Source organism: Notothenia coriiceps, unplaced genomic scaffold (assembly GCF_000735185.1).
Source record: "Notothenia coriiceps isolate Sejong01 unplaced genomic scaffold, NC01 NC01_scaffold00010093, whole genome shotgun sequence".
Classification (NCBI taxonomy): Eukaryota; Metazoa; Chordata; class Actinopteri; order Perciformes; family Nototheniidae; genus Notothenia; species Notothenia coriiceps.
The window spans coordinates 181,194-204,733 of NW_011342794.1; the positions used below are offsets into that span (position 1 = coordinate 181,194).

The window sequence follows — 23,540 nt, forward strand, 5'->3', positions numbered from 1 at the left end:
GAGTGAAAGTGGTGAGTGTACATGAGTAGTGACAACATTTACAGCAAAATAAGGAACTAGAAGTGATCATCAGAGTCAGGGAGGACACAGGAAGTCTCCTTGGGCTGTTTTGCAAGTCCATGCTCTGTTACTGCCAGTAAGGAGTTTTTTTTGCACTTTATAAACTGATTTTGAAAAACAGGAACTGGCCTTTGCTGACAATATGGGGGACGAGCAACATAGAGAGCCTGTTATTGAAGATATACAGGTGAAAGTGCTTTATGAAAATGAAGCATCATCTGGGCCCGATGAGAAGGCTGCCTACCCTCCTGTTGGAACTAACTCCATCTACTCTGCCATTCTGAGCCGAAACGAGGCTGTCAAGGATGCCACGCGACTAAAGACCTTTTTGGAACTTCGAGACAAATACGTGAAGAAGAAGGTGGTGTTTGAAGACCCCCTGTTTTCTGCAAATGACTCCTCACTCTTTTACAGTCACAAACCCACCATGAAGATTGAGTGGAAACGTCCCTCGGTGAGTGCCAGACTTTAGTATCAGGTTAATCTTAATGTAAAAATTTCTTTGACATGTTGGGAGAGATATTTTCTAAATCCCTGTGTATCTCACCACTTCCACCACAACACATGGCTGGGGTGTCATGTGGCTGCATGCTGTGGTGGATGCATAGCTCTGGGTTGTCACCTTCTACAATCTCAGACAGCTGACTGTCACACAGTGCTGGGAAACATCGTGGGAACTCAATGCTGGCTTTAGAGTTTCATATTTTTCTGATTGCGCTAGCAGCAGCTTTATTAATTCTGCCAAAAGTCCTGCTGTGACTGGCATGGCTACTTTTATATGTAAACTTGAACATTCACATTAACCAGTCAAAGCTATATCAGTACAGCAGATTTAATACATTTTCAACAAAAGTAAACTAAACAACGGACAATCAAATGAGGCAATGATAGATGAATGAGACAACACAAACCATATCTTAATTAAAAGCCATGCTAAAAAGACATTTCTTAAGTCTTCTATAAAAATGTCCACGGCACCTAACAAACTGACACAGATCCAAACAGTAACGTGAATGCAGACACAACAAATGACCCAAACCTTAACAGAATACTTAACACTTATGTTGCTTGATTGCTTAGTGATTAGTGATGAATGGTTAGTGATGTATGTTGTTTTTTGCCTTACCGTTTAAATTGGTGATACATGATTCCCTTCAGGGGGTCAACAGTAGAGCACGCTCTAAATTCGGAAACATGAGGTGGCATTTTCACAGCCTTAGTTATGGTGAATCGTTTGATGAGGGAAACAGATTCCCTGCTGGAAACCCCCCTGATATTTCGTGAGTTTAAAAGTGCTAAACTTTTTTTTTTGCTCAAGTTTTGTGTGTTTTTTAGTTAATCAAAAGTTGTTTCAAAAGCTCTTTAAGTAAAATTACTCCCATGTTCTTGGCTTGGGATGCCTCTTCATAAATTGTGTGCATGAGAGGGTGATTTATTCTGCTTCATTTGAAAATGTCTATTCCTATCCAACATTACACAAGGAATAACGGCATTGAATATAAGCATAATTTGTGTAGCATAAATATGTTTTCCCTCTTATTCTTTTCATCATTTGGTGACAATCTACAGGATACCATGTAATCTTCCAACATAAAATCAAACAATGTGCTCTAAAAAAAATTCTAACCGGTAGTATTTATACAGAAGGCAAATGTTGAGTCAACCATAAAATCCATAATTGGTGTCTAAAAATAAGATGCATGATGAATCATTTCCCGTAGGACCACAAACAGTCAGACACTTGGTTTTGACAGGTTTGTATTTATGATCTGAGGGCGTTTCTGCAGGCAGCACAACGTTATCACTAAAGAGGTCGCGACCAGCAGACCTCCAGCAGCTGCTTCCTCCTGAATGTGCAGCGAATGTAGCCAGAGAAATCTCTCCAACTCACTCTCAGTTTCGGGGTCCTCATGTTGTCGATCATTGCAAATACAGTTTTTAAATCGTTGCAGAGTTTAATATTTCACCTGATAGGCCCAGAGTTAATTGCCTTTGTTACAGAGGGGGTGCAAAACCAGGCAGCGAAAACACTAGCTCTGCCTGATTTAGAAGCACTCCTTTAATTTTTTACCTGATTCAACACCTCAAAATCAATAAAGAATTTGCAACATTTTGGTTTGAACGAGGATCTCAATCTGTCCAAGTATAATAAAAAAAGCAATCTGACCTGTCATCCGACAGATTTCAATGAATATAACATGTCAAGTATTATACCCAGCTTTGTTAAAGGCATAATTAAATAGTTTAACTACATTTTCTATTATTACCATAAAGAGTGCATGTTATATTGCAAGACATCTTCATTTGGATATCAGACTAAAAACACACCAAAACATTTATATTTTCCCATGTTATAAATATTTGATCAATATATTTAGGCTTTTGAAATGTATGACAAAAAAAGGCGCTGATATTTCCCAACTTGCTCAGAAATACTTCTTAACACTTGCTTTTTTTTCTATGACAGGAAATATGTGACGACCCCCAGTTCATTGTAGATGGAGCCAACAGGACAGACATCTGTCAAGGAACATTAGGTAACTCTTAAACAATTTCTAATTTCCAACAAGTGGAAGAAAAGCACTTGATTTAGTCTTTCGACACATAAAATAGCCCATCACACTGATCTCCCAGCCTCTCTATGGGGCACACACATAGGCATTTGTTTTCCTTAGTTAAGCCTACATGTTCACAGAAACAAGAATTGAAGAGCAAGAGCATGGAGAAGGGAGAAAGAAAGAACACATTCATCTAATTTTGGATGGATGTTTAAGAAAAAGTTGTGCAAAAAGTCAATTGTGTCTCAGCCAAGCAAAAGCAGTGCCGTTGTTTAGGAAAATACAATATCTATAAAATATACATTACAGCTTAGACATGGGTGGAAACTGGAGCCTGGAACACTGCAGCTGAAATGACCATGAGATTGAGTCCTAATTTAGTCACCTCACTGATGTTGCTTTATGAAGTTGTACCTTAGGATCAAGTGTTTCTGCAGCTCTTAAATCTTCTGTTGACAGGTGACTGCTGGCTGCTCGCTGCCATCGCCTGCCTCACTGTGAACGAGAAGCTGCTGTACAGAGTGATCCCCCCCGACCAGAGCTTCACCGAAAACTACGCCGGCATCTTCCATTTCCAGGTTTTAAATGGATTTTTGACCCACTGTGTAAAAAGCAACTGAGCTTTCATCTTCTGACAGATAGTCTCAGAAGATAAAGTTTAAATAATAAAAAACATTTAAACCAGGGACAAGACATGATGTGCAAAACATAAACTTATTACACTGAATTATTTTGCATAGGTTAAACATCAAAACACAACATAGCTTGAATGCTAATTTCCTTCATGGTCCTTCATTTTAAGACAATAAAAACACAGCAGATAATAAAATATAAAATTGAAAGTTAAGGGAAAAATCAACAAAATATAAACCATTAAGAATATTCAAAGTAAGAAAATTCGAAAATTCGAAAAAATGACGAAAACATATTTACGCATTCAAATAAAAAACAAATAAAAGTTGATCAAATTAGATTAAAATTGACAGGAGTAACATGACCCAAACGTTGTTTTAATTATGTTTTTTAAGTGTTACATCTCACACATGAAAAGTGATATTTCTTTCAAATTATAAAGAAAGAAAGTATCTAATAAAAACACATTTTAGTTTACCTTTGCTAAGAGATGGCGGGAGATCGATCTGTCTCTTCATTGACTTTGTTTTGAATCTGTTAATTTTTTTACTCAGCTGTGGCGTTATGGAGAATGGATCGATGTGGTGGTGGACGACCGTATCCCCACCTGCAACAACCAGCTGGTCTTCACCAAATCTTTCAGGAAGAACGAGTTCTGGAGCGCTCTTCTGGAAAAAGCTTATGCCAAGTGAGTGCAGTCTATCAGCTTTCCCTAAAGTGAAAGAGTCGTGCAGCTTCAACGTTATATCTTAATAATGTTCATTCTTTCAGTAGAGTTCAAACAAGAGGATCGACACGTGAAACCACTGACCTCTCACCCTGCTGTCATAATATTTCTTCAACCAATTTCAAACAAAACAAGTTTTAAGATAACAATTTCACCTAAATGTCCCATTAAGGTCTATAGCTTTCTGCAGTGTAGCGACAGTTACGTGGCACATCACTGCTCTGTCCTCATGTTTCCCAAATTTGCTGCAGACCCTGTAAAAAAATCCAAAGCTCGTAAAGAACAGATGTAGAGAGAGCAGAATGACTGATCTCTCTCTCTCAGGTTGCACGGATCGTATGAAGCCCTTAAAGGGGGCAACACTTTGGAGGCCATGGAGGATTTCACCGGAGGGGTTACAGAGTACTTTGAGTTGTCTGAAGCCCCCAAAGAGCTCTACAGCATCATGAGGAAGGCGCTGGACAGGGGCTCGCTGATGGGCTGCTCCATAGATGTGAGTGGTGAGGAAAGTATGGGAAATAAGGGCACAGGAAACAGAGAAAAGTCACTCAAACATTACAGGGACACCAAAGCAAGATGCAACAACACAACTGACTGAATTATGTAAATCAATTTAGTGGTTTTCCTTTTCCTGTAGTGTGTCATATAAGTTTTTTCCCCCCGTCACCCCAATTGGACACATTTGTTTATTTCCATAACACAGTGGCATCCCCATGTAACACTCGCACTAGCGCTCCAACACATTGTACGTGATAGGCTAAGAGGTGGGACATCGCCAAGCAGTTTGACCAATCACAACAGAGCCGGCCAGCTAACAAATCAGAGTTGGAGGAACCCTATAAAAAAAAAACGCGGATACATTTATTTTCATAAATTAGCATGTATATAGAGTGCTTTCCCAAATTATGAGAAGCTAAAAGTAAGTTCAAAGTAATTGTATCAATATTTTTAAACTTTGAAATCAAATCCAGAATAAATTACTGTATTAAAATGATGTTTTAACAGCATGTACTTATCCATGTCCGATGTGTTTTTTTCTCTGACTTGTGTATCTTTCAGATCACTTCAGCCAATGAGATGGAGTCTCGGACTGAACAGGGTCTGGTCAAAGGTCATGCTTACTCCATCATAGGCCTGGCAGAGGTGAAGTATAATGTCCACCCACTATGCTATGAAGTCAGATTTTATATTCTTGGTAAATTAAGGCATGTCAAAATGATGCTGCCCGATAAAATGTTGTTTTTAGTGTGACGAGGTGGCAAAGGATACCAAGATTCGCCTGATTCGCTTACGCAATCCCTGGGGCTGGGTGCTGTGGAAAGGACCATGGAGTGCAAAGTAAGATTATATCTAGGACATGGGAACTTTTATTTAACTGTCATATAACATCTGCAAATCATTCTGATGTAATATGGCTTATTCTTGTTGTGTATTACATTTGTTTTCCAGTTCAAAGGAATGGTCGACCATTTCCACGGCTGAAAAGGAAAACCTAAAAAAACAGACTGTAGAGGAGAGTGAGTTCTGGTGAGTAAAACCACAGTTTTTCACATTCAAGCCTTTTGCCATTTATTGACTGTAATCTTAATAAACAGATGCTAACACACATTTCTTGCAAGTTATAAAAATGTATATTAAAATCATAACTTTACACTGTACAAATGAATGGATGATATTAGTTCTTTCCATTAGCATGTTAGCATCTGGCTCAAGTCAAATCTGAACCGTCACTTTTTTCAAGCCACACCGGCTGCAAAGACAATAAAAAGGTTATTTCCATTTTCATCATATCAAATTCTAAAGAACTTCCTTTTGTCTGTTCGACCTCTAGGATGGCTTTTGATGAATTCAAGAAGAACTTCACAAAGCTGGAAATGTGTAATCTGACTCCCGACACCTTGCAGTGTGAGGAGAGGACCAGTTGGACAGTGTCGGTCAACGAGGGTCGCTGGGTGCGAGGCAGCTCTGCCGGCGGCTGCAGGAACAACAAAAGTAGGCCTTAATGTTTCCAAAATATTCCTCTTAAAGCCAATAAGTTGGGCGTTGGGGTTGGTTTTAAAAAAAATAATGGCCGCCTCACTACAAATGTTCCCGCTTATTACATGGGCACATGCTAAATAATCAAACAACTTGACTGCTAATAATATTTGAAATTGTTTTATTGACTTAAAAATGGCTGGAACTGCGGGAACAACTTAAAATGAACGGCAGCACTGATTGAAGTTTTCTGTAACTTTCCAAGTCAGTTCACAGTTTCTCTTCCAATAAAACGCCCTGAACAGTGCACAGCCCATACCGTGTTCCAGGGGCGCACCAGGCAACTGCTTTGGGCCCCGGACCAGAAGGGGGCCCCCAAAGAAGGTAGATTAAGAAGGTCCACAGCAACGACAACATGAAACACCCTTTAATGAACTGCAACGACATGTATGGTAACCCCCTCAAGGGGTCCCAATGCATAGCGCGCCGTCAAAAGCTCATAATTTCAGTTGCGCTGCTCCGCTCCGGGGGTGGGGGGGGATCTGACTTGACCAATCAGAATCGAGTATTCAACTAAGCAGTTTAAAAAAGATCAATATCTTTCCCACCTGGATCTTGTGTTGTCACTGCTTTCATGTGACCACTTGTAAATGTGAATATACTTGTTGTGTTTCACAGACACTTTCTGGACGAACCCTCAGTATCGGTTGCAGCTGTCCGAGGAGGACGACGACCCTGAGGACCGCCAGGCGGCCTGCACCGTGGTCGTGGCTCTGATGCAGAAAGGTCGCAGGATGCAGCGCCACCAAGGGGCCAAGTTCTTCACCATTGGATTTTCCATCTACGAGGTACTGATCACAAAAAAACAAAACCACTGGATAAGCAGATGTGCATTCAGCGGGTTCAATATCTTCTTCTTTGTCTCTGCAGGTGCCCAAGGAGGTACGGCCATCCTGAAAGAGGACGTTAGTTTGATGATGTCCACAGTATCGGCCTGTATTTCCAGAGATTTGAGTCTGTGTGTGTTTGGGTTAGCAGTTCATGTCGTAGATAAGCAGTATATAGCTCTTGTGAAACCTTAATGTACACGTGACATCACAAGCCAAACTACTTTATAATAATTTACAACACTGACTTAAAGTCATTTATTTATTTGATTATTTAACCGTTTAGTCAACAAAAAGTTATAAAATAGTGAAAATGCCCTTCCTATTTCCCAGAGGCCAGTCAAACTGCTTGTTTCATCCATTGTAGTTCTTAATTTTAATTGAATGTATCCTTTATTGAGCTAGGAATTATTAATTTAATGTATTTCATACTTTCAATCCTAAACGTAGGATCTTTGATCTTTTTTGTCTCAATTCCCTCTTTTTGAATGATCCATTTCCGTAAATACCTTTTCTGTTTTGACTGCTTTTCTTATTTGAAGAGTTTATTCCCATCCCACCATCTGATACATCTCCTCCCATAGATGCTTGGACAGAATCAACACCTGCAGAAGGACTTCTTCCTGTACAACGCCTCCAAAGCTAAATGTAAGACCTACATTAACCTGCGCGAGGTGACGGAGCGCATCCATCTTCCTCCAGGAGAGTACGTCATCATCCCCACCACCTTTGAAGCCCATCAGGAGGGGGAGTTCATCCTCAGGGTCTTCTCTGAGAAGCAGAACATTACCGAGTAAGTATCACTCAGGGTGGCATATTTTGGGGATTGTTGACAATTGCAAATATAAGGTCTTCAAGTGAAAGGTCATTCAAGGACTAAAAGGAATCTTAATGTGTTTGTTTTTCCTCACAGGGAGGAGGATAGCGTTGGGTCTGACAAAACACAGGTTCGCAAAGTGTTTGAATAGTGGGGTTGTAGATATGTCTTGATAATTCAGTGGTGAAAAGATTAAAAACAAAAGAGTAGGTTCACCTTTTATGTCTAATTATTCTGACATGGTTTTAATCACTTCTAGGGGCAAGTTTATATGTTGGGATTGTGATTTTATTAGAGGACACGGTATATAAAATATGTTTGAAGGGGATACTTTCTTTTACAACACACTTGAATTTTTTTTAACTTTATAAGACATTTTAATTGAAAGAGAATCAGACGTAACACAACTTAAGGATAGGATAGAGATAATGATATTTTATTATTAAGTTATTAAGAAAAATACACAAGCTCCCAGCTTCCCAAAGGAACATTTGAAATTAATTCCCAAACAAAGCATCCTTTCCTACTTCCTTTTTAAAAGGCCTACTGCCTGAAACACACTGAAATATCAGTTTGCATTTCATATTTTCTAAACCCCAACTGTGTAACACATATTTAATCAACATTGTTTTCTCAAACTATTTGTCATCTCCAAATTCACACTCTACTCATTGTTTTCCCACAAAAATAACTAACTGTCATAAGTGTTTTCCTCCTTTTCATCTCATTTCATCCTTCTGTCCTTCCTTGTGTCATTGGTCATCAGCAAGACACGAAAAAGAAGGAGAAGGTAATGCATGCATGTGTCAAAAGCATTGCTAGATGGCTATTTAAACTCTGCTTTATCCACTGCTTCACTCCTGCTACTCTCCATTATGTCTGCTGTTTTAAATGTTTGTGCCATTATCGCAGAATAAAACCAGTGGAATAACTATAAATAACTCTCTCTTTTCTGTTTGTCTTTTTTTAACCCGTCTCTCCTCTTACTAACTAATTTCCCATGCCAGCCTATTGTATTTGTGTCAGACAGAGCAAAAGCCAACAAAGAAATCGAGCATGACGGCATTCGGGGAGAGAAGAAGAACAAGAAGCCCAAGGTAATCTCCTGGTTTTAGGACACAAACGTTGACACTGCAGACACACAGCTAAGAGCTGGTAGTTACTCATTTCTGGAGACTGACGGCTCTGACATGTGCTCTCGGCCAGGTCAAATAACCCCTTTGAGAATTAAACAATTGAGAGTGGGGCCAAATGATCTCAAGTGTCTCCGCTGCACCTGTTTCTCTGTGAGGCCTCAGGTTAGACGGGCCGAGCTGTTTATGTTTATCCAATGGGTGGCTTTCCTGTGCTACGGGAAAGCATCCAGAGCTTAAACGTCATAAATGTAGTGTTATATATAGAGCAACACGAACACATTAAACACATCGTTTTAATGTTTCAAGATAACTGAGAACTCAAAAGTTATCGATAGGAAAAGTAGTCCTATTTGTGCAATATTTATTTAAGAATCTGGTCAAATCATCTCTGAAAAACGACATTGCTCTACTGTTCTGTTATATTCAGTAATGTCCTTATCCAGCACATGGAGGTAGTCAAACCTTTTCCAATTTACACCAAAACCACCTCACAGTAACATATTTGGGCCAAAAATCATGTTCATTCTTATTTTGCAAAAGACATTCCTATTTGACTGTCAATATCCACGAATGAATGTTACATTTACGGCGTAGGTTTTATTACTTATTGGTAGCATGTGTCTTTAGTTTTTTTTTGTGTGTCTTTACTGTTGTGTTATGAGTGTTTGCTGTTCTGTCATGAGCAAACTAAAGCAGATTGAATATGGCGATGAAATATTGGACCCTTATCATCTTAAGAAATGTACTTCTTTCTCACGTGGCCCTCAGATAAATCTACTCCAAGAAGAGGAGGAGACTGAGGAGGAAAAAAGGTTCAGAGCCATTTACCAAACGATTGCTGGAGATGTGAGTACAGGAAGGATAAAACAGGCAAGACTTGGATTTACTATTTATATTTATATTAATACATGAAACAAATTGTCCCACCCTCTATCAGGACATGCAGATCTGCGCTAACGAACTCAAGACGGTCATGAAGAACGTGCTCTCTAAACGTGAGTACACTGGTTGATTTGAGTCATTATTATGCATTGTGTGTCATGTGATCAATCATACCGAGCCTTCCTTTCTACAGATAATGACATAAAGACAGAGGGTTTCAGCCTTGAGACATGTCGGAGTATGATCGCCTTGATGGATGTATCCTTTCAGCTGAAACCACCAGAGTTTATACAGAGCTCACAACAGATAAGGTGGTTATTTATTGGTTTGAACTCCTCTAGTTATTGAACATCCTCAGTTACTCCGTTGAGCCACCCAGTGGTAGAACATGGAAACTATGTTACCTGTATACTCTAGTATAGCAAAGTCAAAGAAGTAACACATCATTTATCAGTAGTAAAAATAATGTTATAATATTAACATTCACATCTGTAAATCAGCATTCATTGTCATCTATTTTGTGTAGGTCTATTCATTCTGTTTAAACACAACATTTCTGCACAGTTACATTTCAAGATGATAGGCTTCACTAAAATTATAATATTGTTTCTGACTTAAATTAACAACTTTTCCAGAGTTTTCAAAGCAATTCAGGCGTTTTATCTAAATATTTTTTGCTTAAATCCATATCTTTTGGCAGTCAAAAAAAAAAGTCTGCTTTTCTGCTTGCAACACACAAAGGGAGGCATGTGCCTGTTTTTAAAAGGGTGGTATATTCAAATTGAGGATATGGTTTATAGGCCAATATTAATATGAATTTGATAAGTTAAATAGAATGTTGAGTGTAAAAAATACACACTTTTCAGCCCTATTTTATCTCTACGATCTAAAATCGTCCTTACTGGCTCCGTTGGTTTTCCATAACCGACCTCTCTCAGACTGATGGTACGGGGAAGCTGAACCTGCAGGAGTTCAAACACTTGTGGAAAAAGATCAAGGAGTGGCAGGTGGGACCGTTTTTAATCTTTCTATATCTTCTGCTTATTTCAAAACAAACAACTGACTGTCCGTCTCCTCGTGTGTCTCCAGCTGATCTTCAGAAAATACGATAAAGACAAATCTTGCTCCATCAGTAGTTTTGAGATGAGGAACGCTGTTAATGATGCAGGTGAGCACAGCTTCAAAAAAGAAATACTTTTTAACAATAAACAAATATATTTATTTAAGTATTAATTACTCACACAACATTTCTCTATGCATGTGTAAAGAAGTGCATTACCAACGGCAACTCACAAGATATCCCAATTCACTTAATTTCATGTCAGTTCATGGATTTCATCTTTCATGTTTCCCATTTTATTTAGGATTGTGATTCAGCTTTTCTATTATAAGCCTCAACAATGATTTAATATTCACTGGATTGGGTTGAAATGTGTACTGAACATCCAAGAAACCATAAGGATAATTGCAACATTTGTTTATTGAAAATTACAGATTTTATACTAGCTTATATTTAGGCTTTGAAAATAAAAAATATATAACTACATCAATTGTGCTCTCTAAATTAAAATGTAAATGTTGTAGACTACACTTCACATCTTTCAATTCATAACCAAATAAAATTGCAAGGATTCTATTTCTCTCAGCTTTTATCAGAAATAACATCCCATAATTGCCGTTCTCTTGAAAGAAACTGGAAATAAACTATCGACTAATCTGAGTGTCCCTCCCATGCAGGGTTCCACCTGAACAAACAGCTGTATGACATCATAGCCATGCGCTACGCGGACGAACACCTCAACATCGACTTCGACAGTTACATCTGCTGCTTCGTGAGACTAGAGGGCATGTTCAGTAAGTAACACCACATTCTCACCTTTCATTCATTTATTTCCTCTGAATATTTTTACACTTTAAAAAAATCTTTGCAGGGCCACATTTCAATTGTGTAAGCCGGTAACTGGAGCCTTGCATCACTGTACGTTTTATTAAGAGTTAAATAAAGACTGACTTGTTGCGTCTCTTGCAGGAGCTTTTAACGCCTTCGACAAAGACGGAGATGGAGTAATAAAGCTCAATGTGCTGGAGGTAAGTCTGTTTTAGTGTTCTTTACAACATGATATTCTGTGTCTTTTGCCATTTATACTGTATGTCGTCACGTACAGTTCTACAAACATGTTCTTTGAGAGTCATGCATGTGAGGAAGGGCATTCATGTTAGAACCGCCAGATTTTTATACCTAAAACCGCCACCGGGGTCAAATTGACCCAGCATTAGAATGCATTGATTTTCAAAGTAAAAGTATTGCTTTAAAAAGAAAAATTGTCCTGTGGTATTGATATTTTGACAACATAGGGTGCTACATAACACACTTTCAGGAAAAGTCACGGACTGGGAGACTATGTTATTGAAAAAAAGTTACATACAATAAAAAACAGCTCTGGGTCAAATTGACCCAGTTGGCGGTTCTAGTGTTAAAAGTAAGAGCGTAATAGTTTGACTGAATAACTTTTATCACAGTCTTTGATTGCACTATGAGGTACTTCTATGTTGGATTACATAACACTTACAAGGGTTTCTAAAATTCTGTCCATTTATTAAGAACAAACATTTCAGACTACTCCTCACTATAAGGTGCAATGACATACGACAATATACTACATCCACAAAATCGACCATGCATTACAAAACAGTTGAATGTGTCTTGGGTTTTTAGTCACAATGTGTGTGCTGTGAGTAACTATCAAAATGAAACCCCATTTAAGCTCATATTTGTTTCTATGTCTCTCTTTCCAGTGGCTTCAGCTGACCATGTATTCTTAAGTGACCTTCCCGAGCGCTGACACGTGGAGCTGATGTTCATGACTTCAGACTTCATCTCTTCTTGCACATACTTTTTGCGACATCTAAATCTTTTTCACAAATCAGATGTTTGATTGCGAATCATATCCGGATTTGATGTGGAATTTAGATTTCTCAGATCATTCAAACTATGATGGTGTAAATGTAAGGTCAATGTTATGTCACTTATGTTAATGTGTCAGCATCAATCATGTTTTGGGCAGTGACGTTGTTAAGAATATTTGGTTTGCAATGCTAAAACTTTGGGTATCATTGTTAAGTAATGTTTGAATATGAACCAAAATGTAACCTTTTGTATGACAGCATTTTTAGAGAATATATAATGTTTTCAAAAAAGCAGAGGAACATTTTCTAGATTATATTTTTTACTGCTGTACACATACAGTAGGTATGAAACACAAATCAAATACACACTGTACAGTGGACAGTATAACATAGAAAAATGAAGGCATGACTTTAAAACGGCTCTCTTAGAAGGTACTCTGGACAGTTTGGTCTTACAACTTTCACCTCCACTTCTTCCATTGCCAAAAACAAAGTTCTCAAACATATGAAGGGATACAGGGGACAAGTACGATGCCTACCGTTCATCTCTGAAATGTAACAATGTAAAAGTGATCAATATGTAATGAAGCATAAGACAACAGTCTGAGTCAGGAAGTCATTATGGAGAAATTATTACAGGAAAATACCTTCATATCAAATTGTATTATCGCTAATAAAGTAGGATCGGGTTGCTAAATATTAGCCCTAGGTTTCGGAGGTGTTTCAGCCAATGCAGCATAGTTGTAGAAATGCTTGTAAAATGTAGCTTTGTATTTACTAATGACATTTCTGTTTCTGAGAAAGGTAGCTTTATAAAAGTCATTAATTCACAGTTCATAAAAAAAAAAACATAAATAAAACCTTTTACACTCAAATAACTGATAATAAATGTAATCATTCAGGGATCAACGACAAGCGGACTGTCAACAGAGACCCCAGAGTACACACAAAACCAAAGAGATGTGAATAGTACTTTTATAGCTAGAGAACAGAAGACGACCTCCCATTTGAATTCAACAGAAAGATTTAACCCAAAACCCTGAAAAGAACTTTGAAACCAAGGGTTCAGTTAAGTACTATAACGCATGGGACTCCAACCGCATATGCTGAGTCTCTTCAGCTCCACCGCTGCTCCACTGCTGCTACACCTCACTGTCTTTCTCCACGTGGCTCTGCATGTGTTCTGGAAGCTTCTGCAGAGAAAATACAAGCAAGACAAAAAACGCCTCTTATACTGTTTTCTGTTCATATTATCACGATTCAGACTCTCACACATTACTCAGCTAATACTTCACTCACACAGAATTACACAGGGTCGGTGCGTTACCTCTCTAACAGCCTGCTGTGTGCCAAAAAACGAGCTGCAGCCTCTCCAGCGACACTTGATCGCCTGCAGGTTTGGGTTGCTGTGATCTCTGAGGAGGTGCTCAGAGAGATGCTCCGCCATGCCGAAGATCAGAGTGCAGTTACACCACTGAACAGAGGGCAAAGGTCACAGAGACACATGTTAAGATGCATTTAGAAATGGTATATTCATTCAATATCTTGTGGAATATGTCTCTTGGAATTGGATCAGAGTAAAGGCACTGATTACGTTATGTTTCATCCGACTTAAAATCTCTGAATGCTTTATGCACAATGAGTTTGAGTCGTTACCCAGCAGCGGTAGTTCTTCATCAAGTTGAGCTTCACAGCTTGGATGGAGCCATCATAACAGCCCGTGTAGATCTGAGTGGGACAAACAATGTCAGATATTTCAACAGTATCATGAATCAACCTCTGTCATGCAAGTAAGGATTCAAAATGATGGCTGGGCAAGTTCAATTCCACGTACCACACTCTTATGTACGGCCATGCACATCACCATGTCACTGTGACCCCCGTACACCTGCAGGCGGTCATGGGACTGTGAAGACACAAATACAGAAGTTAATCTAATAATATATAGTTATTCACCTGAAACATAAGGAAACAGATGAATAATTAAGATTAAAAAAAAAACTCGATTTAAAAAAAAAAGGTTTTTCAAATAGGGACTGGTTTTCCTTAATTTGTGAATGGTACAAATGAAAGCTATAAACAGTCTAATTGTAATTTGTAAAGGAGACAAAGCTTGTTTTGAGTATTATGCAAGGATGGAGAAGCAAAAGAAAGACTTATACAAATGGTCTTCTTTTGAACTGAGGTCTGAAGTTAAAAAATCTAATACTTTAGTTTTCGATTAACTTTTAAAAACACTTGCCACTTATTAAAAAAATCTAAACATTATTGTAAACTTGAGCTGTGAATACTCTACCTGCAGCTCATAAATTCGGACCATCTTATCCAGAGAGGCTGTCACCATCACTTTCCCCAGGATGACTATCGATGTGACGGCATGATTGTGACCTTTGTAGATTCGGACCAACTCACCCGTCTGCAAATAAAGATGGACAATAAAAATAACGTTGACAGTGAATGAATGAAGTTAAACAGAAACGACCTTTAACGCAAACCCAGGGAGTCACTGTGCTTAAAGTAAAAGGTTAATGTTTCAAGATTAAGAAAGCAACTAAACTAAAGCATGTTTTATATTTTTGTCTCAGTAACTTCCAAGACTCATGACATTTTCTGTTTATTAGATTTCTGTTGTTAAAACGCATCAAAACGTAGTGCAAGCGCCCGACCTTTTCGTATTCATAGATAGTTAAACTCATGGAAATATATTTGACACTCACATGGATGTTGTGAGCATGAACCGATGTGTCAGTGGAGCCGCTAAAGACCAGGTCGTTCACCACCTGAAAACAACAAGTAAATCAGAATTTCCTCTGCAAACAAATTTCAAATCATTTAGTGTCCTTATCCAAACAAAGATCATCATCATGTTAATATACTTTCACTTTTAATACTAAAAAACCTGGCTGCTATTACACTATTTAATACATGCTAGACTTATTGTTTTTAAATACTGGTACTCAGGGACGTGCACAGACATTTGGAGGGGCTATTGCTCTAAACTGGAAAAAGGGCCCGCCCCCAAAAAAACATACAACCTTTTGAAAATTCTAACTTGTTTTTAATGTAAAAGGTTTATAAAATAAAACACTCATTGCAAGTGACTCTCAGTTTACTTTTATGTCCAACTGCTAAATTCGTCATTACTTGATTTTAAAAATGAAAACCAGGGACATGTTTTGTTTTGCGGTCCATATCTCATTAACATATCTCATGTTAGTTACTATTAAAGACAAAACGGGGACAATTCTGTTCTAATGTAGTTTCCATTGTAACTGCTGTGCAGACATACTGATAAAATAGGGCTTCCAACTAATTACTTTAAATAAACTCACTAATGAATGAAACCAGTTCAATACACATTATTCTTATCATTCTTTATGAGCGCAGTGACGGTAAGTTATCTAATTACTTATTTATTTAGTATTCCATAACTTAATAACAGAGATGGTCAAACTAAAGTGGTAGAGACGTAGCAGAAATCCTACAATGAAGCGGGACAGTGTGAAGTGTTCTCCGTGAGAGGGCGATCAAGAAAAGAGAGAGAGAGCGGCCCCGTTGAGGGAGTTTACGGAGCAGGGTAAAAGACACAGAAAGACAGAAGCACAAAAACAAGTATAATTGTTGCGAGACGCTACAATACTAATTGTGGGCTTATCGTGTTGATTCGGCCACAATAGAAAAAAAACAAAACTCTCGCTCTCTCCGGAGGGGCAGGTCAGACAAAAATGGCAAACGGGCTGTTGCCCGGGCAACAATAGCCATTACCTGTGCACGTCCCTGCTGGTACTGGATGTGTAATTGTGCATGCTTCTTAGTTAATATTAAGCCGTTTTTGGGCTCTTTACTTTTGGCTGTAACAATGTAAATGTCCCCTTTGTGGGACGAATAAAGGTGTTCTGATTTTAAACAGTGTCCAGGCGTAGGCGTGTCTCCCAGTCCTCACCTTCATGCAGAGGACAGTTTTGGTGTGGCCGTCCAGCGTGCGCAGCAGCAGGCCGTTCTTGGCGTCCCGCACGCTGATGGTGCTGTCGTAGGAGCCGACCAGCAGCACCCGGCGGGCGCCTTCCTGAGCCGTGCCCAGACAGCTGACCCCGCGCGGGCCGTGGCAGTCAAACACATCCAAGTTCTTCAGAGTCTACGAGAGAGTTCAGGAGGAGGTTTAAGAAAGATATAGAGATCATGTTTATTGTTTTTTAAATCCACTGTAAGAACATTGCTCTGGCAGAGAAAGGAGAAAGCAAGACTTGTGCAATACAGTCTACAATACTGTAAAATGAGTGGCTGCATATACAGATAAGAAAAGCTTTTCTACACAAGTGAAAAACATAATCTGACTGAACCAAACCCAATATCAAATCAAAGTTTATTTATATAGCCCAAAATCACTAAATACGTTCTTCTCAGTGGGCTTTACAGTTGAACAAACATAGAGGACAGTGTCACTCACCTTTAAGTCAAAGCTAGCCACTGATCCACTAGCGAGTCCAGCATACAGGATGTTGGAGGTAGAGTGCAAACACAGCACTCTGTCTGACAGCGTGATCTGCTCCAGACACCGTGTGGTCTAGAGACAAGAGGAATAAAATGCATCAACAAAAAATAAAACGTTCAAAATGCAAACCCGACAACAGGAGGCAGAACTTTAGATTAGCAATTCAACGATTCAATTATAACTAGCTCTGCCAGTAAAGACTATATTTTTTGGACAAAACGATGGATTTTACCCTGTCTAACAAGGGTGGAAAAGTCAAATACGAAATACAGGGGGTCATGTGTATCACAATATCAGTTGTCCAGGCATTTCGTACCTTTATGCTGAAGCAGCGGATGGTCTGGTCACTGGATCCGGTGTAGAGACGAGCCAGAGTGTTAGGGGAGGACGACACCAGCAGACAGTTGACCTTGTTGGTGTGACCTTCAAACACTGCTTGGCACTCCTTAGTCTGGATACACAGGGACAACATGATATCTTATATTTTAAAACGAACACTCTGCATGAAAGAGAGGGGTTTTAGTTTGATCACATTTGCTTATTCTCAGGGGAGGGATACACTAGTCAGCAGAGGCACACTTGGGCAAAAGTGAGAAGACATTTTGGATCCTGATGAACGTACCATGAGACAGTAGGCCCGCGCTGTGTTGTCCCCTGAACACGTGTACAAGCGGCCGTCGTGAACATTGAGGCCGTGGACGGGGCCGGTGTGGTTAGAAAAAACTCCAACTGATGGCTCCTGATCCTCGGACACTTCAATGCACTCTGGGGGGAAAAAAGTAATGAGGTCTTTGCTTTTCATCCGAAACATCTTCTGGGAAACCTTATGTAAGCAGGAGAAAAAGACTCACCTGAAGGAATCTTTACATCTTCAACTTTAAGTGTAGGCTGACATTTTCTGAGTCGCAAAAAAGAGAAAGAAAGGTCACATTTACCGGAATAGTACTGCTTGTAATGTTTAGGATCTTGCATTAAACACTATCTCACCTCTCAACTTCATTTTGCGGGATCGTCTGTGTGCCTGAACAGCTGACCTCCACACTGACAGAGCTCTGAGGAGGCTCCGGCTGGACGGGAACATTCTGTACTTCCTCACAGTCCGATTCATCGATATTAATGACCACCGAGACGGGGGACTCAATGAGTTTGAGAGAGGTGTCGCTCTCGTTCCCTCCATCGTTGTCTACTACAACGGATGTATTTAGATCTTCTTTTGGTACAGGAGTGGAGACGGGCTTTTCTGCTTCTGGCTGTTTTTCTTGAATAGGTTCGATGCAAACAACATCTCCAATCTCTTCCACACAGTCATTGTCATCTACCTTTTTTTCTTCGTCTTGTCTCACTGACCTCACGCTCTCCTGCCTGAGAGATGATTTCGGAAAATGATTTGTATTTTCTGATGTAGAGCACTCTGTTGCAGGTTGTTTGAAAGAGGGGACAGCCATTGGAGGAGAAGCTGAGTGTGGAGGGAGGAAATCAGAAGGTAACAAGGAGACGGGAGACTTCACAGGAACCTGATGTGTGTCAGAGATACAGGAGACAATTTGAATGGCTTGTCCAGAGGTGGATGGCTGGGAAATGTCTTGCATTACTGGTATGGTTGGGAGGGCGAGCGGGCTAATGGAAGCGGGTGTGTTTGTTGGCGATGGTTGCCGGATCGGGGGGGCGGAGGGGGAGCAGGGGAAGAAACTGGAGGAAGGCAGAGGGGAGAGTCTTGGTTGCACAGTGGGAGAAGGGGCTGCAGGTAAAAGGGGGGATTTCTCTACGTCAGATGCTGCTTTGTGTATTTCTAGAAGAGATTTAGAGAAAAAAAACAAAGTAATGTATTAAAGACAAATTCCATTTTGATTCAGACAATTAATGAAACAGAAAATCAAACTAAATTAGTAGAAACAGGGGGGCAGAGAACATTAAAGAAAATAAATAACCCTCCCTTTAGTCATCCAGTTTCAGAATTTTGGTCAGGGACCCAAATATTACGGCCATGTTGATAAATACACTAAATTATAAATATATATATACAAATATATACGTACTGTATATATTCACACATACATATATAATATTTTTTTTAAGGTAAACCAAAAAGCAATGACAAGCAAAAACAAAGATGTAATGTACCTTTCATCCCTTGCAGGATTTCAATGCGCTGGGCTCTGAGATGGTTGACCTCAAGAGTGAACTGTAATAGCAGGAAGGAAGAAAAATGTCATGTTAACCATGAAAATACACCATTGGAAAAGATTTTAAAAAATCTGTGTCTTCATTAGCGTGGTACCTGCTGCCTCAGTAGCAGGAGTCTCTGGACTTCAGCGTAGGCGGCCTGTAGGGTGTTGCGGGCTTGGATCAGAGACACGTCGAAATTCTGCAACGAGTGGCTCAGCTCGTCCTCCCTCAGAGACACAGCCAGCAGCTGGTCCATCTGGCCCTGCTCTGATAGGCAGGAAACATACAGAAAAATATACTCGGAGATTTATGGGATGACTAACCGATGACATGACTGGGATTAAAACAACGTCAATCCGAATAAATAAGAGGCTTCAGAGTTTAGAACTAGTTCATTTCTCTTCCGTTTCTGGTTTGAACTGCATTATGTACATTCCCTTGAGCCGTCTCTTCATACAAAACATGTTATTTAAATAAACTTATCTTCTTATATACGCTGTTTCCAAGTAGCCTTGTTATGTGACCTGTGTATATTTACACTCCTACAATGAAACGATAAAGACTCAAAATGCCAAAAATTAGAGATGTCCCGATCCGATTACGTGATCGGGGATCGGAGCCGATCACGTGATTTTCAAAAGATCGGAATCGGGAGGAAAAAAATCGGGGATCGGGATTTTTATTTTTTTTTTTTAAATACTTTTTTTAAAATTTTGTATTCAATGTTACAAAACAAAAATGACCATGTTCAAGTCTTAAAGTCATCCTGAGGCCTTAGTTTTGGTTTCAAATTACACAACATCATGTATGTGTTGCTTCTTTGGGGCTTGTTTTCATAGACCTGCTTATTTCTCTCAAATCTGGCAACAGAGTGGGCAGGGCGCAGTGTCTAATTGTAGCAGTAAGCTAACGAGTACTTTTTTTATTTTTTTTATTTTTTATTTTTGATCCAATGCTGCTGTGAAAGAAAGAAGCTATATCCATGTTGGATAGAATATCCAATTTAAATAAAAAAATAACCTTAAGGGACAACTTGAAAGCTTTTTTTATTTTTTTTCTCTTAATGCATTGCATAAAGATCGGATCGGGAAAAATCGGTATCGGCAAATTGTCAAAATCAAATGTTCGGAATCGGATCGGGACATCCCTAGCTAGGAATGTTTAATCAAGAAAAGTTAAGATTATATCTACAATTCAAGAGTGTGATAACACATATTTTGATAAAATTAAGTCTTTCTATTTACAAATGAGTCTTTTTTTCAAACTACCAATTAATATGCAGATTTTCTTTCAGGATTAATCAATTGTTTATTTAAAGAATCTCATATATTACTGAAAAATGCCCAAAACGATCTCCTAAATTCCTCAACCAGCTTGTTTTGTCTGCCTAATTAACCCATAAGAATACACTAAATACTACATATAAACTAGAACCATTGATTGTACAGTATGGGGCTGAGCATGGTGTGAATGTGGGACGTTTTAACAGTGTGGCCCTTTGTCTCTTACATTCTTGGAGGAGAGGAACTCCATGCCTTTGGCCACCTGGAAGGCGAAGCTGAGCAGGTCGTCGAAGGTCAGCGTCTGCGAGTCCTCCGTCAGATCGTCCGGGTCTTCGTAAATCAAAGGTTCTGCAGAGAACCCGGCATGAGTTAGTGTCAGTGAAAAACTCAGAAGGATCTGCTACTCTGTGCACGAAAAACTGAACGTGATCTGACATGCAGGAGGTACTTTATCACCTTCTATGCTGTTGTTGAGGTTGATGGGGAGCAGGGCGATGTCCTCCTGCCCTCCGGTGGTAAAGCGGTGCATGGGCATGTAATGATCCGCTGCTTTGTCTACCTCACTGAAAAAAACACAAAGGTGAACTGAAGTCAATTTCTAGATATGCCTTCACTTATATAGAGTCTTGTCTTTATGATTGATCCACCCTTTGTTGCCCTTTTCGCCAAATGATTCCCAATATTCCTCCTCCTACCCCGTGTTTCCCCACCTAGAGCTTTTGTTGGGCTGCAGGTTGTGGTAAATGCTGCTGAATCGGTCCTTGGTGAAAGCGTCGGTGACAGACTTGTGGTAGAGCTCTCTGTTTGTCTTAAGGTAGTTCAGAAGATCTCCATAACAGCAGTACTGGAAAATCAGGTACGTGGGTCCTGCATGAGGGAAACAAATACAACATTTGGGGAAAGAATATTAGTGATGCATGAACACATTTCTTGTTCCTGTGTGTTATTAGCTTACAATTACCACCAACTGTACCTGAGTCTGTGCATGCCCCCAACAGGTTAACAATGTTTGCGTGGTGACCGATGTGAGTCAGCATCTTCAGCTCGGACATCAGGGCCTCTTTCTCCACAGTCTGGTGTTTCTCTGCAGTGTCAAATATCACAACAGCTGCTGAAATGACCTTCATAGCATGTTTGCATTTCCTCCACGGACTAAATAAATGAAACGCTGACCTTTAAGCATCTTGACGGCCACCTGCTGCGAGACTCCAGCCTTGTTGATGCCGTAAGCCGTAGCTTGGACCACCGTGCCAAAAGCCCCAGAGCCCAGTTCTGGACCTGCGGAGGACACAAGGACACAAAGACACTCAGCACACATCCAAATAGGCAGGTGAGATTTTAGGGGAGTTAACTTTTATAGGTACTTGTACCTCTTTTCTACATTTAAGAGCAAAGCATTTATTTTAAACTTGACTGAACTTATTTTTTTCAAACTGCTGCAGCACCTCTTTTCACCCTCTGTCTGAAACCAGAGCCCAGTCTGCTCTGATCGGTAAGCTGGCCGGCTCTGTTGTGATTGGTCAACCGCTTAGAGATGAACCGCCCCTTAGCCTATCACGTGCAATGTGTCCGAGTATAGCCAATAGAAGCGCGATTGCTACATCGTGAACGCAGGGCATTTACTGTAAGGGATTTGTTACATGATTGGATCAGTACTTTTACTCAAGTAAAGGATGTGTTTAGTTCTTCCACCTCTGAAGTCTGGTATCGTGTTTGGGGGTGTAGTTCACTTCATACCCAGTTCCAGGTTCTCCCGGGGGAACTCCCATTGCTTGTCGTAACCAAAGTCTCAAAGGGCCGGTTGTAACTATATAAATGTATTATATTACATTATTGCCTCTGAATTTGATTATTATCGGATAGGATAATAACTTAGTAATTAACTACGTCTGAAAGCAGAAGTCCAGGGCAAATAATTGCAAGTCTCTTCAGCAAACATGTCACAAAACAAGATGCATTGTGGGACATGTCGTTTTTTTTAGGCTAGAGTCTAAAGAAAAAGGAGGCTAAGCTAGAAAACTTTAGTGCACTAGCCGAGGCTAGGGGGCGACGTGCACTAGCCTAGCCCTGTATGAGATAAGATTCGATAACATAGAGTTTGACCAGTCCAGGCAAACTTGTGTAAAAATACCATAATATTTTCTATTGACAAAATTGGAGCGTAAAGTCCCACGTTCATTTACTAAAGTTCCTATGTTTTACACATTTACAGTATGACGCGTGTGACTCCGAACCACAAACACCCAATACACAACTGAGACTACCAGCAGACAGACGCACGTCAGGTAGCAGCTGACCAGTCGTAGCATTGCACAACCATGCTTCCCCGTCGTACCTCTTCCTAGCCGCTGCAAGCCTGACGAGCCCTGTACGCTGTGGCTGAGTTACGATGCAGCACTCTCCTTTACATGCAGTCTGTAAATCTAATTTAGTAAGTAACCAACATGAAACAAAATTAGAAAGTGTGTAAATGTACCCCTGCACCGAAACGTCCACGCAAACGCGGTCACTTCACCTACCGTCCGGTCTCTCGTGAACGGTCCCGTAGATGTCGTACTCCGTCACTCGCAGACCCGATACCGTGTAAAAAAAAAAAAAAGACCGAGACCCTCTAGAAGAGTGAACCCATGTAGGAGATCGGTCGAAAAATGTACTCCACGTTGTAACTTTTCTGTCGTGTATTAGTTTGAGACTAGGACACACTGAGAGTCCGCAGATGAGGCATGCGGCCCGTAGGCTCCACCTGGTGCGCAAGATTAATTAACTACGCTCTCTCCTTAAATGCTAGCCTCACAGGAAATGATGCGCGTTGCTCAGCACACTGCCAGTGACTGCCGTACGTGCCGGAACATAAAGTATTAATCGTTGTCCGTCTTATGGAGATCTGGTCCCCACAGTTGGTGTTCCGGCCCCCGTTTAGGCTTCGCGCTTGAAGTAAAATGACGCCCGGCGCGTTCTCGAACGTTCTTATATGTACTGCAAGATAATAGCCACTGCTACGTCGAAATGTTTCGT

At 40.0% G+C, this 23,540-nt stretch overlaps 2 protein-coding genes across 3 annotated transcripts in view; one reads left to right on the plus strand and one right to left on the minus strand.

The window, feature by feature from the left end:
- Positions 1–13,185, plus strand: capn3b (calpain 3b). Of its 2 annotated transcripts, XM_010771591.1 has the most exons (23): positions 1–514; positions 2,528–2,597; positions 3,078–3,196; positions 3,806–3,939; positions 4,303–4,471; positions 5,038–5,121; positions 5,225–5,316; positions 5,428–5,505; positions 5,810–5,970; positions 6,634–6,803; positions 6,886–6,897; positions 7,427–7,635; positions 7,756–7,789; positions 8,426–8,449; positions 8,667–8,756; positions 9,564–9,641; positions 9,733–9,790; positions 9,871–9,935; positions 10,616–10,684; positions 10,767–10,845; positions 11,415–11,531; positions 11,707–11,765; positions 12,474–13,185. In XM_010771591.1, exons 1-23 carry the CDS (start codon positions 203–205, stop codon positions 12,498–12,500), a joined length of 2,310 nt encoding a protein of 769 aa, XP_010769893.1. In that variant the 5' UTR covers positions 1–202; the 3' UTR covers positions 12,501–13,185. The 2 variants fall into 2 exon arrangements, with proteins under 2 accessions (XP_010769893.1, XP_010769894.1); XM_010771592.1 differs by lacking the exon at positions 8,426–8,449.
- LOC104945864 (zinc finger protein 106-like) overlaps positions 12,887–23,540 on the minus strand; it is a 13,875-nt gene continuing 3,221 nt past the window's right edge. The window contains exons 8-21 of the mRNA XM_010771590.1: positions 19,355–19,509; positions 19,198–19,258; positions 18,064–18,865; positions 17,928–17,974; positions 17,699–17,841; positions 17,393–17,527; positions 17,032–17,148; positions 16,528–16,719; positions 15,302–15,364; positions 14,881–15,000; positions 14,419–14,490; positions 14,241–14,312; positions 13,912–14,058; positions 12,887–13,777 (exon numbers count right to left, since the gene is read on the minus strand). Of these exons, the coding sequence (XP_010769892.1) occupies positions 13,727–13,777; positions 13,912–14,058; positions 14,241–14,312; positions 14,419–14,490; positions 14,881–15,000; positions 15,302–15,364; positions 16,528–16,719; positions 17,032–17,148; positions 17,393–17,527; positions 17,699–17,841; positions 17,928–17,974; positions 18,064–18,865; positions 19,198–19,258; positions 19,355–19,509 (2,177 nt within the window). The 3' untranslated portion in view covers positions 12,887–13,726. The remainder of the gene's footprint in view (positions 13,778–13,911; positions 14,059–14,240; positions 14,313–14,418; positions 14,491–14,880; positions 15,001–15,301; positions 15,365–16,527; positions 16,720–17,031; positions 17,149–17,392; positions 17,528–17,698; positions 17,842–17,927; positions 17,975–18,063; positions 18,866–19,197; positions 19,259–19,354; positions 19,510–23,540) is intronic.

Coding starts and splice junctions, on each gene's coding strand:
- capn3b (XM_010771591.1), top strand. CDS start 203: ATGGGGGACGAGCAACATAGAGAGCCTGTTATTGAAGATATACAGGTG. Junction 2,598..3,077: donor CATCTGTCAAGGAACATTAG/GTAACTCTTAAA, acceptor TTCTGTTGACAG/GTGACTGCTGGCTGCTCGCT. Junction 11,766..12,473: donor TAAAGCTCAATGTGCTGGAG/GTAAGTCTGTTT, acceptor CTCTCTTTCCAG/TGGCTTCAGCTGACCATGTA.